This window comes from Tripterygium wilfordii, chromosome 17, assembly GCF_013401445.1.
Source record: "Tripterygium wilfordii isolate XIE 37 chromosome 17, ASM1340144v1, whole genome shotgun sequence".
Lineage (NCBI taxonomy): Eukaryota > Viridiplantae > Streptophyta > Magnoliopsida > Celastrales > Celastraceae > Tripterygium > Tripterygium wilfordii.
Window position 1 is genome coordinate 3,744,096 of NC_052248.1, and position 15,583 is coordinate 3,759,678.

The 15,583-nt window shown below is 34.3% G+C and overlaps 1 protein-coding gene across 1 annotated transcript; it reads right to left on the minus strand.

Annotated features, from left to right (window-relative positions):
- Positions 1 to 656: 656 nt before the first annotated feature.
- Positions 657 to 9,045, minus strand: LOC119982917 (F-box protein At4g00755). The gene is made up of 6 exons (XM_038826518.1): positions 8,891 to 9,045; positions 8,135 to 8,315; positions 5,825 to 6,244; positions 5,496 to 5,659; positions 1,929 to 2,047; positions 657 to 1,180 (listed from the first exon to the last, which is right to left on the minus strand). Exons 2-6 carry the CDS (start codon positions 8,259 to 8,261, stop codon positions 904 to 906), a joined length of 1,107 nt encoding a protein of 368 aa, XP_038682446.1. The 5' UTR covers positions 8,262 to 8,315; positions 8,891 to 9,045; the 3' UTR covers positions 657 to 903.
- Positions 9,046 to 15,583: the final 6,538 nt, after the last annotated feature.

Sequence of the window (15,583 nt, forward strand, 5' to 3'; positions counted from 1 at the left end):
GAGCGAACCAATAAAGCTTGGAATTTGAATTCCTCCGAAGTCATAGTAACTTAAATCCAGGTAACTCAGATACTTTAAATCCAACAAAGAATGATTTATCTTACCTTTCAACTTGAAGCTTGAAAAAGCTTCAACCTCAGTCTACGTTTCCGAATCAGAATCAATAGTACTACCAAGGTGAAGTTCTTTTACATGACCAATCATATTGTCGCAAATGTTTTGCCATTAGGGCGGAAAGTATCCGGTTGAGAGAAGTTAAGGTTTCTGATGGTGGTGTAGAGAAGTGATTGGGTTCAAAGGGTGCAGAGGGTGTTTTAGTGGAAAAAAACACACAAATAAAAATGTACTCATAATTGCTATGTTTTTAATTGAGATTTATTTAGATTAGATTGTACTTAGTTAAGTGAGAGATACAAATAATGCTCATCGCTGTAACATGGAATGCTCGGGATACAAATAATGCTCATTGCTGCAACATGGAATGTCTGTCATTTATATTTAAATATGCGTAGTATCTTACCTGCCAAGGATAAATACATGTTCAATGTAATGTCTGTCATTTATTTGATCCTAAAATGGGCCAGAGAAAAGTTCATATCCAAGAAACAGAAAGATTATACAGCTGCCTCTCAGCCACAAGCACATAAACTGTCCAGGAAGGAATTGCCCTCTATCTGGGAACTGAAACAGGACGTTTGGTGTTGTTTTCTTATGTACTATTTTTTATCACCAAGAGGAATTTTGAGGGATGGGAGAAGGAAGAGAACCAGTAACATATCCACTTGTACATAAACAACACAGAAGTAAAAGAGTGTCAGGCAGCCTGGCAACATCTTAAGAAGAAGGAGTTGGTTGGTGCAAACCATTATTTAGTTAAAAAAACCAAAAAATAAAGGACAGTTTTTACAGAGGAAATTCGTCGTCTGCTTCAACATCCTCTTCCTCCCATTCATAGTCTTCATGTACTCCAACATCTCCTTGCAACATGTTCACTATCTGCGCCAAATCCCGTACACGCCTCAGCAAATATTCACTAGAAGCAGTGGTAACTGGACTGTCTTCGGGGGGATTTGGTTGGGTGTAACTCAGAACCTTCAGGGCAAACTCTCCAGACGGTTTGAGAATTTCAACATCAAATGCAGGTGATAGTGACCGCCCCATAACTTGAACATGAGACACGCTACAATATGCCAATAAAGTGTGTTAGGAACATAACGTCAAACAAGTCTGCAAGTCCACCAAGTAACTGCATGCTAGCATTCAAGCAAAAACAAAGGAAAAAGGGGGGGGGGGGGGGCAAGGACGAATAGTGACAGGACTTAATATAATATCAAAAAGCTTAGGCAAACTCATCACTTGAATACGGTTACCAAATAATCAAATAGAACAAGAAAATGGAAGGACAAGAGTATACCAAAGGAAATAGCTACTCCATCCTTCATTTAGATATTCTACTATACAATGGAAAATGTAGAAGGTTTCACTTAGACGGTTCAGCATAGAAGGAGAGACTATAAAATCAAATTGCTTACCACTGAACCATAAAATGAATAAAGAAATCATAGCGCTCTTTTTTTTGGGAAAAACAAAACACCGAAGAAAAGGAAAACAGAGAAGGACCTGTAACTTTCCCCAAAAAAATCCTCGATGTTCAAAGAATTGAAGAAAAAAAATTAGAGAATAGTTTTGGAAGGATATGAGCATCCCCTTCACACATGTCTAACAATGGAAAGAGATGCACCTATATACAGCATTAGGAAAAAAAAATTAATGAGCATAAAACCTCCTCTTCATTCCATACTTAACTCTGTTAGTTAAATAAATGGTAGAAATAGGAATGTAGCACTTAGAACCTAAAAGTGGAAAGAAATATCATCGGAAATTTCTCTTCTGAACCTAAACCAGACAAGCGTGTGTTCGGTACAAACCAAATATAGAACAAGCCATCCATTTCTTGTTTCTGAACTCTACCCAACAGCTCAATCTGGAAAATTCCACCAATGCATAGAACAGGCTGTGGAAGCACAAAAGTCTGCAAACGGTTTTCCTGTTCATAAGGAAGTTATCTGGAAATTAGGATCATCAATGAGTATTTAAATGCAAGAGCATAAAGAAACAAAAAATTTCTCAAATGCCCAAGAAGTATAATATCTGTCACATGAGAGGAAGATAACAAAGCTAAAAGAACTTGTGATCGGAGGCAAACACATCACTAAAACACATAAATCCGACTTAAAACGAAGTCTAGAATCGATTAGTATTGGAGACGATACAGGGAAATAGATTCTAAGGTTTAAGAAAACCACTCCAGTACATAGTAATAGTAATCGGGATTAAGCTTATGAAATCAGTTCACAACGTAGGATGTTTTTTGGGTTGCTAGGCATGAAAGAAGGAAATTCCCGCTCTTAAGGCCACGCCAGTCAATCGAGTCAGTCCTTACCCGCTTAGTCTGCCCTTGCTTAGGGCTCGACCGATGGAAGGGAACCCTTTGTATGCTCCCGAGGGACTAGGACAGAAAAGAGAAGGGCAGCCCTTCCTGAAGAGGAAGGATTTCCAAAACTAATTTCGATTCATTTGATTGGGCTTCCAATAAGATAGTTGTCGCTACTGGACGACCAAAGGGATTTTGAAATTTATTAAGTCTCTCCAAAAAAGGTATTGTTAATAATCCCACAAGAGTCTCCCTTAGTACTGAAGAATTTTAATTTTGATTTTAGTTCACATCACGATTGGTACGACTGTTTCATTTCTGATAAGAATTAGAAAGCTTTTACTTTTCCATATGGATTTAGGATTTGGTTCTCCATATAAAGGAGCCTTGTAATAGCAAGTAAGGACAGAAATCACAAACAAATTATTGATTAGTTCTATTTGCATTTTGCAAGAGTTGATTTACTTTGGTGGTGAGACTCCATCAAGTACTCTTCTAGGAGACATTCCTAAAACGCCTTAGCTAGTTTATACGACAATTCTTCTATGTTAAAAAATGCACAGAACACAATACATAACATTGGAGTTTTAGTCCTGAAATTTGGAATTCTCCTATACTAGCAACTCCTCTAAGGAAGTGCACCAAAATAAGAAGGATACACAAATCCTCCAAATTTTGTTTTATAACTAATCCTCCTCTTCTTTCTAGTCTGGAAAACTGCTTCTTATGTCTGCCAATAGCTCAAGGCTATCATAATAAAAGGTTTTCATGGAAAGTATTCAAGTGCAAAACACTAGAGTATCCAAAGGGAGTGAGGAAGAGTGGAACATGATTCCGCATTATGGTTCAAATCACCCAAAAAAGGCAAACCAATGCATAAGAAAATCAGACATGACGTCTCTACAGGAATACTCTTTTTCGCTTTTGTGTTTTAGTGGGGGTGGTATGGGGGGAGAGCGACAAGAGGCTAACTCACTTCCTGTCAAACCTTCAGAGAGAAAGTAAACGCATCAATAATAATCAGGGTCTAGCATTAATGCAATTGCAAGCAAAAACATGTCATCACCAACATTTCAAGTCTGATGTCCTTTATAACTTTAAAATGCCCAATTGCCAAATCGGGACAAGAACCTTAGCTTCACACATTATTCCAATTACTGTAAATTTAAGATAACAGTAATGCCTTTGTCTAATGCAAAAAGAATAACCCTCTTAATATTTGGTTAGTAGAAAGATAAATGTAACCTCTCTACATATTATGTGAGGTAAGGTTTGTGTATATCTTGCATGTCCCCGACCCCGCCCACTATGGGGGCCTTGTGCATTGATGTTGTTACCCTTTAGAAAGATATATGTGTGGGTGTGTTTCTTGAAGGAATCAAGTTTTTCAATGTAATTTCCTTACTATATAAAAATCTAATAAAACAATCCGACCATGGAAAAATTAGAAAGTTCAAATAGTCTGTGATACACGATATGACAACTATGCTAGCAATAACTTACTAAATATAGACAAAAATAAATTAGGAAATGCATAAATAAATCTCAAATACTCATTCAGTTATTTAGGCGCTTTAGCCAAAAAAAGGTTTTGACAGGGTATCACCACTAAAAGTAAAAGTTTCATAAAGAAACATTATTTACATAACTTCTTCATTGGATAATTGCTTATACACCACTTCTTTACCTAGAGGACGAGAACAGTATAGAAACAAAAGCCTTCTAGTCCAAAAAGGAAAAAGTTTTCTGAACAACTAAATAAAGTTCACCCTAAAATCATATAGAACTACGAGCACTCACATTAGAATAGGTAAAGTAGAGTCTCTAAAATAGAGATTTTATAAAAAAAAAAAAGTAATGCATCAATATCTGATGCTAGTAGCTAAAGTAGAGACACAACAAAACAAGTCTAGACTTGTAGAGACTCCCAAATAAAAATAAAACAAAATAATATACATATATTTTATAGAATATTTCTCTCGTCATGTCTATTGCTCATTATTAATATTATTTTTTTGTTTATATTTGAAACATATGGTTTATTATTAATTAGTATATTCTATTAATTTATGAAAAGGTAATATTAATTTACTCATAATTTATTTATTTTCTTTCTAAAAGTAATAATAATTAATATTAATGTGATCATTAAATAAATTCATTTTAAAGTGGAACTGCAAAAGCTAAACAATGAATAATAAAAGAAGAGGAAACTAATGTTTAATCTATAGATATTAGGATAGAGACTATGATACATTTGTTATTGGATAGAGTCCGTAAATTGAGGAAAAAAAAATGGTATTTTAGTTTGTAAAACTGATGCAAATGCTCTAATGGCTTAATGTAATAAAACTACTAGTTGACATGACTTCATCAACAGAGCTTTTATCCGACAAGTTTGGGGTCGGCTATATGAGTTTTTGAGAAAATGAACAAGAATTCACTACGTGTATTCGTTTCCGCCATTCATTTTTATTTAGGATCATACTTTCATCAATTCCTATTGAATCCATATATTTTCTTACCATTTCAAGCCATTCCTTTTAGGTCTTCCATTTCGCTTCTCACTATCGCACCACTATCTTTACGTTGTATATGCCCATACCATCTTAAATGGTTTTCTTGCAACTTATATTCAATTGGTGCTACTCCTACCTTAGATCTAATAATCTCATTTTTATCATATTTTCTCTCGTGTGGCCAAACATCCAACAAAACATTCGCATCTCTACTACATGCATTTTTGGATATGGCGAAACCAATTAATGAATCTAAATGTTTCTGAAAATCCTTTAGATTGTTTTCTCCACAAAAAATAATACACCCCATTTTGTAATGCTCTTCCTAACAACTAATGAATTCTCTAAACGGGGAAAAAATTCCAAACACTGTCATTAAATTGAACATATTTGTTGGCAAAGGCAAATAGTGCACATCTCATGAACATATGCAAGTAAAAGAATGCACTTTCAAAATTATTAAGCCCATTTAATGCAGGAAAGCAACGGAGTAATCCGTGTCCGAGAAAGTAGAGCGGGAAAAAATGGTTAAAATAGCTTACCTGAGCCACTGGAAATTCCTGTGAAGTGTAAGTCCACACAAGCTGGTCATCAACAAGATCCCAGTGTGTATCACCCATATGATCATCTATGGGGATTTTGGAATGACCCATACGAAATCGTACAGATTTGGCAGAATATATGGGGTGGCCAAATTGAAAATAAGCTGGACAAAAAACATACCCTCAGTCACTCACAGCAAAAATATCCGAACGAATTGAAAGATTAACACTCTACAGGGATAATCAACACCCGTGCACAAGGCCCCCACAGTGGACAGGGTCACCCTCAGATGTGCTGAGAGGCTATTCCAGGAATATCACATGTTTACCTTCAAAAGGATGTATGCTTATTTCATTAATGACACAAATGTTGGAAACCAACTTATAAGTCAGTCTTTCAGGTACTGCAGGGTTCTTTTGTCCTTTGCTGGACCAGTACGAAGCTCTCCGCCCAATTCTATCTCTTGAATCCAGAGTATTATTAATGCTTTCAGCCGGGAAATTATCAGTACTAGAAGCACTGATTGCATCTGAAATACACTTCCTTATAGCAAATGACGTAACACCTCGCGCCAAAAACATATAAACTTTATGTTCCTTCTCCAAAAATTCCCTTTCCACATGTCGGCTACTGCTACATTCAAATTCTACAAGCTTCTTCTCACAACAGTTTTCGATGACGTAACCAACTCTAGATAATTGAGGAAACAGTCTGACACAGAAACTCTTACATAGACCATTTTCAACCACTGCAAAACAACCATTTATCAAAAAACCAAAAATCAGTGCAAGACAACTAGTTCCACATTATCAGTAACAAAACCAAAATAAGTGATTGGCTACATGGAAAATATTCAACTCCATCACAGTTCCATCATCCATGTTGAAAATTGAAATTTATCAATAAAGCCTGTTTATTGTATCCATGTGCTGTGCTTATCAGACGACCACTAGTTAAGAACATGATCTTGCAATGAAAGATGTATTTGTTATTAGTTACTACTATCATGCTCTGAACTTAAAATGGACAAGAGGTCAGGGTGGTCATAAGATGACTGAGATGGACAGGATGAAGGGTGTATAAAGCCAAAAAAAAAAAGAAAAAAAAAAGATGTCTCATTAAATACAATGAAGAGGGTCTTAAAGCTGCACCGTTTTGAATCAAGCACCAGTTCATATGTATGCCAAAATGCAACAGCACTGGGCCTGGTGCAGACTGCAGAGTAATATAAACTGAAGCGATAGTCCAATTGTAAAATAGAATCCACAAGCCACTATATTTTTCCATGTGCCAACATAATAACCTATAGAAACCTGACTCTCTCCATGCATTTGTGTCCCAGGCTTTAATGTCAAACCAATCAATTGGATTTTTTTCTTTTGCCTTTCTGATGTTAACCTTCCCCTTTTTCCACTAAGTACATGGAAAACGGATATAAATAGGGTCCGTTTGGTAGACAATTTTGACAGTGGCATATATTGTAGCATATATTGTAGATAATAAATGGTGATAATAAATAGTAGCATATATGGTAATTGAAATGCTGGTAGGTGTTTGGTGCTGCTTTTGTTGGTAGCATATATGGTGTTACAATTGTTGTCTAGATTACGTGTAGGGGTATTATACATTTATATTATAACAAATTAAAATAAATTGTAAACAATTTCTAATAAATAATAACAATATTAAATAAATTAAAGTATTATAAAAATTATATTTTATAAGTTTTATATTAAATTTTGTTATTAAATTTATAATGTTTATATTAATAAAAAATTGTTAACTAATAAAAGAATTAAAAAACGAAAAAAGTTTTGAAGTCTGGTTCCAAAACAGGAGAGCCAGGTATTCAATCATTTATTAACAAATCAAATCATCACTAATTTAATCATCAATAATTAGAGAATATGTATATGCAGGACAAAGCTGAAGCAAACAGAGGTGGATTATGAGTTGTTGAAGAAGTGCTGCGAGACACTGACAGACGATAACAGAAGGCTACAAAAGGAGGTTGAAGAGGGTAATATCATCAGTTACAAAATAAATCAAGGATATATTAGGAATGAAAATTGAAATTGTTCCAAAATGGTTCAAACGAGAACAATTTTGAAAGTGTAATAAAATTGTCTAAAAATGGTCTTGGATTTTGTGCCCCTAAATTGCCGTTCGGTGCCCCCTAAACAATATATATTGTTGTTGGAAATGGTTAACCAAACAAACACATATAATATCAGTCTCACCAATGCAAATTCTAGAATTACCACTATCAACCAATATTTATTCATTCATTCATTCCTATGCAGGATTTACATTTTCTACCAAATTCTTATACCCACATATATAATGTAGTTTTGAGACTTAACTTGAAACTACAGAAACTTTGTGGTGTGTAAAACAGCACACAAAACACAACAAAAAAACGAATTCGGCCAAAAAAATTGCAAATGTCCTAAATAACTTCAACCGAACCAAACAAAAATCTATCATCCATTTTTCCTTTCTGCAGAAAAAATCTTATCAATCCAATTTCACTTGGCAAGAAAACCCCCCATTTCAATGGCTCCATTTTGTAAAGAATGACAGGCATCTGATAATAAAGAACACATGATCAAGCATAAGTTTGAGTAGAATTCCTCACCAAAATGTCGCCAAGAGCATGAGACAGCACAAATGCGGGCAAGATCGGAAACATCTTCCAAGCACATCAAAATCTTCATTGACATGTCAAGGTCAAGAGAGTTCACAAAATCTACACAAGTCCCCATTTTATATGGCCAGACAAAACAAGAGGACAATATCGTTTTCCCGAACCTCAAAACCTGATTTGCATTAAAAAAAATAATCAAAAAGAACTTAAGAGTATTTATAATAACGCGAAAGGAATTTGATTGACGACACTATTAATTCTGCAGAATACATAAGGACCCTGTAGTAATCACCATATTCAATCAAATCAATTTGCAATTGCATCAAAAGACGAAATTCAAAAAAAAAAAAAAAAAACCTCTAGGACCCTTTATTAATCACCACATTTAAATGGGATCAGCAAATGCCCAATCCCGAGTGCACGCCAATATCAAAAAAAAGAAGAAGAAAATCGAGTAAAAATCAGAACGCATATATGACTGCAATATCAAATAAACAATTAAATGAACATAACGATTGAAAAATAGTAAATGAAGAATCCACAAAGAGATTGTATGGACGGAGGACCGAAAAGTTCCCAAATTTAGGCAAAATTGCATCAACGGAGATAGAAAATCTAAGAGAATGCAACGTATTCAAGAGAATAACTATAAAATTCTCAGAAAACGAAAAGGGGAAATATAAAATAAAAAAGTTGAAGAGAGCGAACACAAATTGCATAACAGAGGAGAAATCATGGAGTTCCCACCTTTGATGAGCGATCAAAAAGCTTGAATCTTCAAAAGCGCAGAAAACCCTAAGAGAGAAATTTGGGGGGAGAGTGCGAAATAATTGAGATAAAGATATTGTTGGGTAATAATAAAGAAACACGGACAGATATGGTACTCAATACCCATAGCCCACAGGTTTGGACGGTGGACGGGGAACTCGGCCAAGGTTTTTTAATTTATTTTTAGGTTTTTTTTTTTAAAAAAAAAGCCTTCCAAATTCCAATGATTATATACGTGGAAGTAAACTTAAAAAGGCATTATAGAATTTTTCCTTCCATTGAATAGAAGTCAGTGGTCAATTTTCAAACTTGGTCTCTTCTACGCTTTTATGAAATATTTGTTTCCCTGAAAGTAACACACATTTCGTTATCTTTTTTTAGTGGTTTTTATCTATAAATACAAAACTCAAAAATTATATTTCAACAAAACAATCTAAAAAAAAAAAATTTATAGAAAAATGATAAAATCTAACAATTTATCAAAATACCCTCTCTCCTTCCTCTTTTCTTTTTCTTCCTTGCACCATCATATTGGAAGTGATCGTCCAACCATCATTTTCAATAAAACAAACTATCAAAATGAAACTCTAGATCAACCCAATCAAAGCACAGTCATCACCAACAATAGAAAATCACTTGAGTCACCGAAAAAGCTTCGTAAAATCACGACCACCGTTTGAAAAAGAGATAGATTTGGCCAATACGGCCGACACCGATGACCATCAACACCTCTAATCAACTCCACAGATCAAGGCACATCACCTTTGAGGTTTTATTGCTTTTTCAAACCTTTTTTTTTTTCATCTTAAATCGGTTTGGAATATGCAGATATTATATCTGTTTCGTATATTATATTATATATGTTTTGTATATGTCAATATTCTTCTGAAAAATCACTAAAAAATGACATAGAACTCTCAAATAAGCCACGAGGGACGGAGACGAAGCTTTCAACAACGAAGACAAAACTTACGGTAGAGGTCCAAGATGAATCATGTGCAGGAGGCATATGTCATGTTTGAAGATGAAGATAAGAGTATTTTAGACAATAAAATCATATATTTTGACTTTTTATCCTTCTTGTAATGTGAGGAATGGGTAACAGACATCATTCATCATAGTTCAAGAGCATGTTTGACCCAAAATGAAGTTTAAGGGCTTAATCAACTCAATCATCAAAGTTTAGGGGGTCAATTCAACTCTTTTCTCTTATACATATAAGAGTCAAAAGTAAGAGTCACTTTTTAATTATATATGTATAAATGAAATTACAAATGGGGCCCAATACTTTGGGTGTCAAATATTCAAATCAATGGTGTAAATCTAGGCCTTACTTAATACCCTTGTTTTAGACTTTTATATGTGAATTCATATATATATATATATGACTAGTCTCTACTACGGACGTCCCGTAGACAATTTTCTTTACGGGACTTCTATTTCAACAGACAGATGCGGTATTCATGACTTGACAGCATGCCCCCACTGATGTACTTCTTTTCTGTAGCGCGGATGTCGTCTATAGACGTCCGCATGTGAGAACCATGATATATGAGATTTCATAAAAATGGTTAAACCCAATTGATTTATCTAATTGGTTCCAACTCATATGTGGACTTAGTTCAAGGCCCAAACTTTAGTCACATTCCACTATTTATATTAAACAAACGTCGATTTTCATAATACTGTTCATTGACCTTGCGTTTTTTTAGTTCGCGGCTCTTAACACCCCACCCCAAGTCTTTGAAAAACAGAGTAGTTCTTCCGCCCAAACGACGAAAGCGAAAAAGTGATTTGCATGCCTCTAAAACCCACACCATAACTTGGAGCACTCTCTTAGCGCCTTCTCATCACAAATTTCCTTAGACTTGGTTGAACAAGTCTTGAAAAGCTGCAAGAATATCGGCTTCTCTGCCCATAGATCTTTTATCTGGGCTAGGGGAATTTCCAGTTTTAAGCACAGTAGGTGAAGGATGCCCAAGAGTTCTTTGATAAAGTGAAGTTAGATTTTGAGCCTAGGGTTAAAGCTTATAGGAATTTGGGCCAGGGACGGGGTGATGTTGGGGAATCATCGATGGCACGCAACTTGTTCGATGAAATGCTTCAACGAGGATGTGTTGCTGATGCGCCTGCTTAAAATAGCTTGTTGGAGCGTTTTTGCATAGGGGGAAATGTGGATGAGGCATGTGAGATGTTAGCGAAGATGAGGTCAAATGGCATCAAGCCAGATGCTTGTCCTTATTCAACATTTATCCGTGCATATTGTGAAGCGAATGACATTCATTCAGTATTTAGGGTGCTTGATAGCATGAGGGGGGTACAATCTTGTGCCCAATGTGTTTACTTGCAATTGTATCATCAAAAAGCTTTGCAAGAATGAAAAGGTAGAAGAGGCTTATCAACTTTTAGATGAGATGATTGAGAGGCAAATTAAGCTGGATACATACATGTGGTTTACACAGTTTGCAACCAGAGTAAGTGAAAGTTTTAGACGAGATGATTGAGAGGCAATTTAAACAGTTGTGCTCTGTTTTCTTTTTTCTTTTTCTTTTTTTTTTGTCTTCAGGTGCACTTCTAAAATATCTTAGTTTTTTTGGTACTTTTGATGTATATATAAAAATTTAAATTTCTATGGATTACGCTTAATAAAGGGTGTGTTTAGTAAACAATGGGGTGTGAATTAAGTTTTCTCCAACCTATATTATTATAGATTTATACGTCAAATTTAATTTGAAGTCCCAATTTTTAAAATCAAAGCCGTTGTTAAAATTTTGATTTGATGCATACAAGGTATATATGTAACCATAAAAAAAAAAAAAAAAAAAACCCAATTCATCAACCACAGCTCGATACGTCAATCGAATACAAGATTTAAAACTACTTGAATGATAGTGTAATTGGTAAATCTCTTTAGGACAAACAAATCTCTTTATCTTATCGTATCCCAAATATTGTGGCTTGATATATCATATATATAGTAGACAAAAACTAACAATGTTCACATCTATATATATGGCATTATTCACGCGAACTTCAGACTATAAGACTATAAACTAATTAATACATTTTTTTGGGGAATAGTCGTTGCTTTGGAAAGGAAAGATTGTTGAGCATGTGAAGTGATTCCTTCCAAAGTTAAAATATATTTTTGATTGAAGTCAAAAACTCACCCAATCCCTTGGACAACAAGACTATGCCCCAATTACATATATTTATATATATAGAGAGAGAAATTCTCCTATAAATACACAAAATAAAGACTTAAAATAAGTACACATGTTTTCACCATTGATTTAAAACATGTGGAACCCAAAACAATGGGCCCCACTAATCATTTCATTTAGATCAATGGCAAAAAAGTTGTACTTATTTTATGTCTTTATTTTGTGTACTTATAGGAGAATTCATATATATATATATATGTATGTATGTATGTATATATGTAGCAAGAGAGAGGAATTCTTCAATGCACACTTAATTTGTACACTTAAAATACGTAAATTAAGTACGCGTTCGAGAATTATTTGTGTAAGATAATGCATACATTTAGCATCCATTTGTTTCAAAGAAAAAACTCCATGATATAAATGCCGCGAATTTATTATTTTTCTAGAGTTTGATTTTTCTTAATACATACGGAGCATTTTATATGGACACTAATAAGAATGTTTTTGCCAACTACAATGTTATGTTATATATATGCTTGGGAGGAAGGGAAGCAAGGGATAAAAAAAAATCTTTTTGTATTAGATTTTAGAATATAATACATGAAGTAAAAGGTGGAAGAAACTAGACCATTATACCTTAGGCATGTATGTTGATCGAAGATAAAATACGAGAAAGCCATTAACATTGGTTATTGATATGTTCAAAATATTCGTGCTATCATGAGAATGATTTAGTGGAATTAAATTTAATTAATGTACAATATTGTAAAAATAGAAAATAATAAGAACTAAATAACTAATAAAATAAATATATGTATAAATTCAATAGCACTTTCTCTTTTTAAGGCATCACTACCTTGAAACCTTTACTAAAATGGAATCAAAATATTTTACACCAAGGACTAGCATTCACAGCAGAACGCCTCCTGGAAACCATCTCATCAGAGAAAAGATAAACAAACAAATATTATTGGGATCTTCCTAAGCATCTGCGGTCCTGGATCAGTTCTTCAGAAAAGCGATTACCAGGTGAATAGTTATTAACATTAACCACATCAACCTTGCGGTTATCCAACCCTCTTCATAATCCCGATGATTGACAGTTATGGACTTGGTAACCGTTGTAGAAACAGACAGGTGCACACTTAATGTAATAATTCTCGCAAGTGCACAATAGTTTACGAATAGCATAGTGTATGCAAGTACGAGGTCGATCCCACAAATACAAGTTAATTTAATTGTTGTACCTAACTTAATGAATGAATTGAATGAGAACAAGAGAATGAGAGAATGATTGATGGAAGTAACCTAAACTAACATGGAAGTAACCTAAACTAACATAGAAGTAAAATTCAGAATTTTGTCATCGAGATGAGAGAAGCCTAGGGTAACGATTTCACCTAGCAATCATATCACAAAGCATCAATTAATAAACACACAATTATGGTTCCAATTCAAGGGTTGATTCTTTCTTAAATATGTTGGTTCGTTCGTTCGCGGTGCCAACAAATATTATTAACAATGGATTAATCCTGTTCGGTTCGTAGTCGTTAACCCAAGGCTAATAACTCATTACGATCTAAAGAACTGTAACAACCAATCAATCCCTTAAACCTTGTTCATGACAGTCGATAATTGATTTTTTTAATTCCGGTTCCACTAAGATACGTGAATTCGATTCGTTCCTTAGTCCTAGCTAGATGAGCCTAATTGAACATTCAATTGGTGGCCAATCAATCAAACAAACAATATATTATAAGCATGGTAATTAAACACAAGAATCATTAAACCAAAATCATGCATTCAATTAATTGAAATACTTGTAATATTCATGTTAGGCTACATCACTCCCTAGCAATAAGAAAAAAAAACTAGAGAGAAGAACAAAAATAAAAATAAAAATAAAAGTAAGAGAGAAAACGACTCTCCAACTCCCCTTGTATTGTGTTAGAGGACTCCCTCCTTTTATAGTGTTCACAAAAGCTTCCTTCAAATTTGACAGTTGACACTCCTTCTCCTTATTGAATTCATACAAGTAGTTTCCTTCAATTGCTATTCTTTACCTTGATTCCCTCTCTTTGGCGCAAGTCATGTCCTTATTTTACGTGCAAAGCATTCCCTTTTCAATGCGAAGACCGACCCTTGTTTTACATGTACTCTTCTAATAACAGTCGGCTTCCTTGTATTTTCCTTTAATACAACCGAATCTCTCCTTTCTTTGACTTTGTTTTGCTTGATTTGCTTTCCTTGTATTTTATCCAATCAAAAGCCAAGAGCAAGGCCATCTTTTACCATCACGTGCAACGCCTTTCATTGACTCCAGCCGGGCTCTACTTCTTTTCATTATTGATCTTGAATTCATCCCAAAATAAGTATTGAACTTGCACTTAAATCATGACCCTAAAGAAGCATTTTGCATCCTTTTTAAAATCAAAAATATGAGAAGTTATGTAAAATCCATACTTAGTTTAAATAAAAGAGACAAAAAAAAAGTGTGAAATGAGGCGTAAAAATATGTAAAATATCATATTATCAACACTACCCTGAATAATGTCCGGAGGGGCCGATGAAGTTGCTACCGAAGATGAAGGACGTCATTGATTAGCAACTGCCATGAATCTTAGCGATGGGGTAAATTGCTTGCTTTCTTGGAAAAAGAAGGAGCCAAGAACAATTGACCAATGAAACTAACCTCCATATTTTCTCAAAGGACATTTGGGTGGGTATTATCAGAAAGAAGCAACGATTCCTCTTGATCCGCTAAAGTAAAACTTGACCAATGAGATACCAAATCTTCCATCCGATAAAGTAAAAATGGACCAATGAGATACCATTTCTTCCATGAATTAACAAGAGCACTCACACTTCCTCTCTTTGCAAATGGTTTTTCTTGATATGTTGTAGTGTCAATTTAATACCACTGGTTAATACTAGGGTTTAGTAAATATTTGGTGAAAATAATTCGTGAATTCTCATAATTTTTCTCATGAAATTATGTAGCAGCCCTCAAACAATTCAGAATGATGTTAATGAGGCGGGTTTGGAGCGGAAACCCCTTTGCCCGTCTCCACCCCGTTAAGTAACCTTACCTATTCTTTCCCACTAAAATGTGTATTAAGTATTATATTCTTCACCCAATCCCTGAACCCATTAGGGTGGGGATTTCCATCCTGCCAACTATAACAATGAATACATTTAAATAAAAACTTGAATATATAAACTTCACAATAAAAATTTGAGATTGGAAGTCATTTTTGGGAGATTAGAAATTCAATAATAAATAATAGATATAAGTAAACTACAAATATTATAAATAATATATACACAATTTATACTATATGGGTATAGAGCGGGTTGAATTTCGACAAACTCATCCCTATACCCATTTTTTCCTTGTAAAAATACATATACACGTTCCCCAACCTGTTAACTAACATGTACCCATTATTTATACTGTAAGTCTCCTTATGATTTTTTTTTGCTATTTTTGTAGGACATGAAACTG

What these genes read in the sequence shown, in the direction of transcription:
- LOC119982917 (XM_038826518.1), bottom strand. Translation starts at nt 8,261, where the DNA reads ATGGGGACTTGTGTAGATTTTGTGAACTCTCTTGACCTTGACATGTCA. An exon ending in ATGCTCTTGGCGACATTTTG is followed by an intron (nt 6,245 to 8,134) that starts GTGAGGAATTCT and finishes GTTGTTTTGCAG; the next exon opens with TGGTTGAAAATGGTCTATGT. An exon ending in GATGGCTTGTTCTATATTTG is followed by an intron (nt 1,181 to 1,928) that starts GTTTGTACCGAA and finishes GGCATATTGTAG; the next exon opens with CGTGTCTCATGTTCAAGTTA.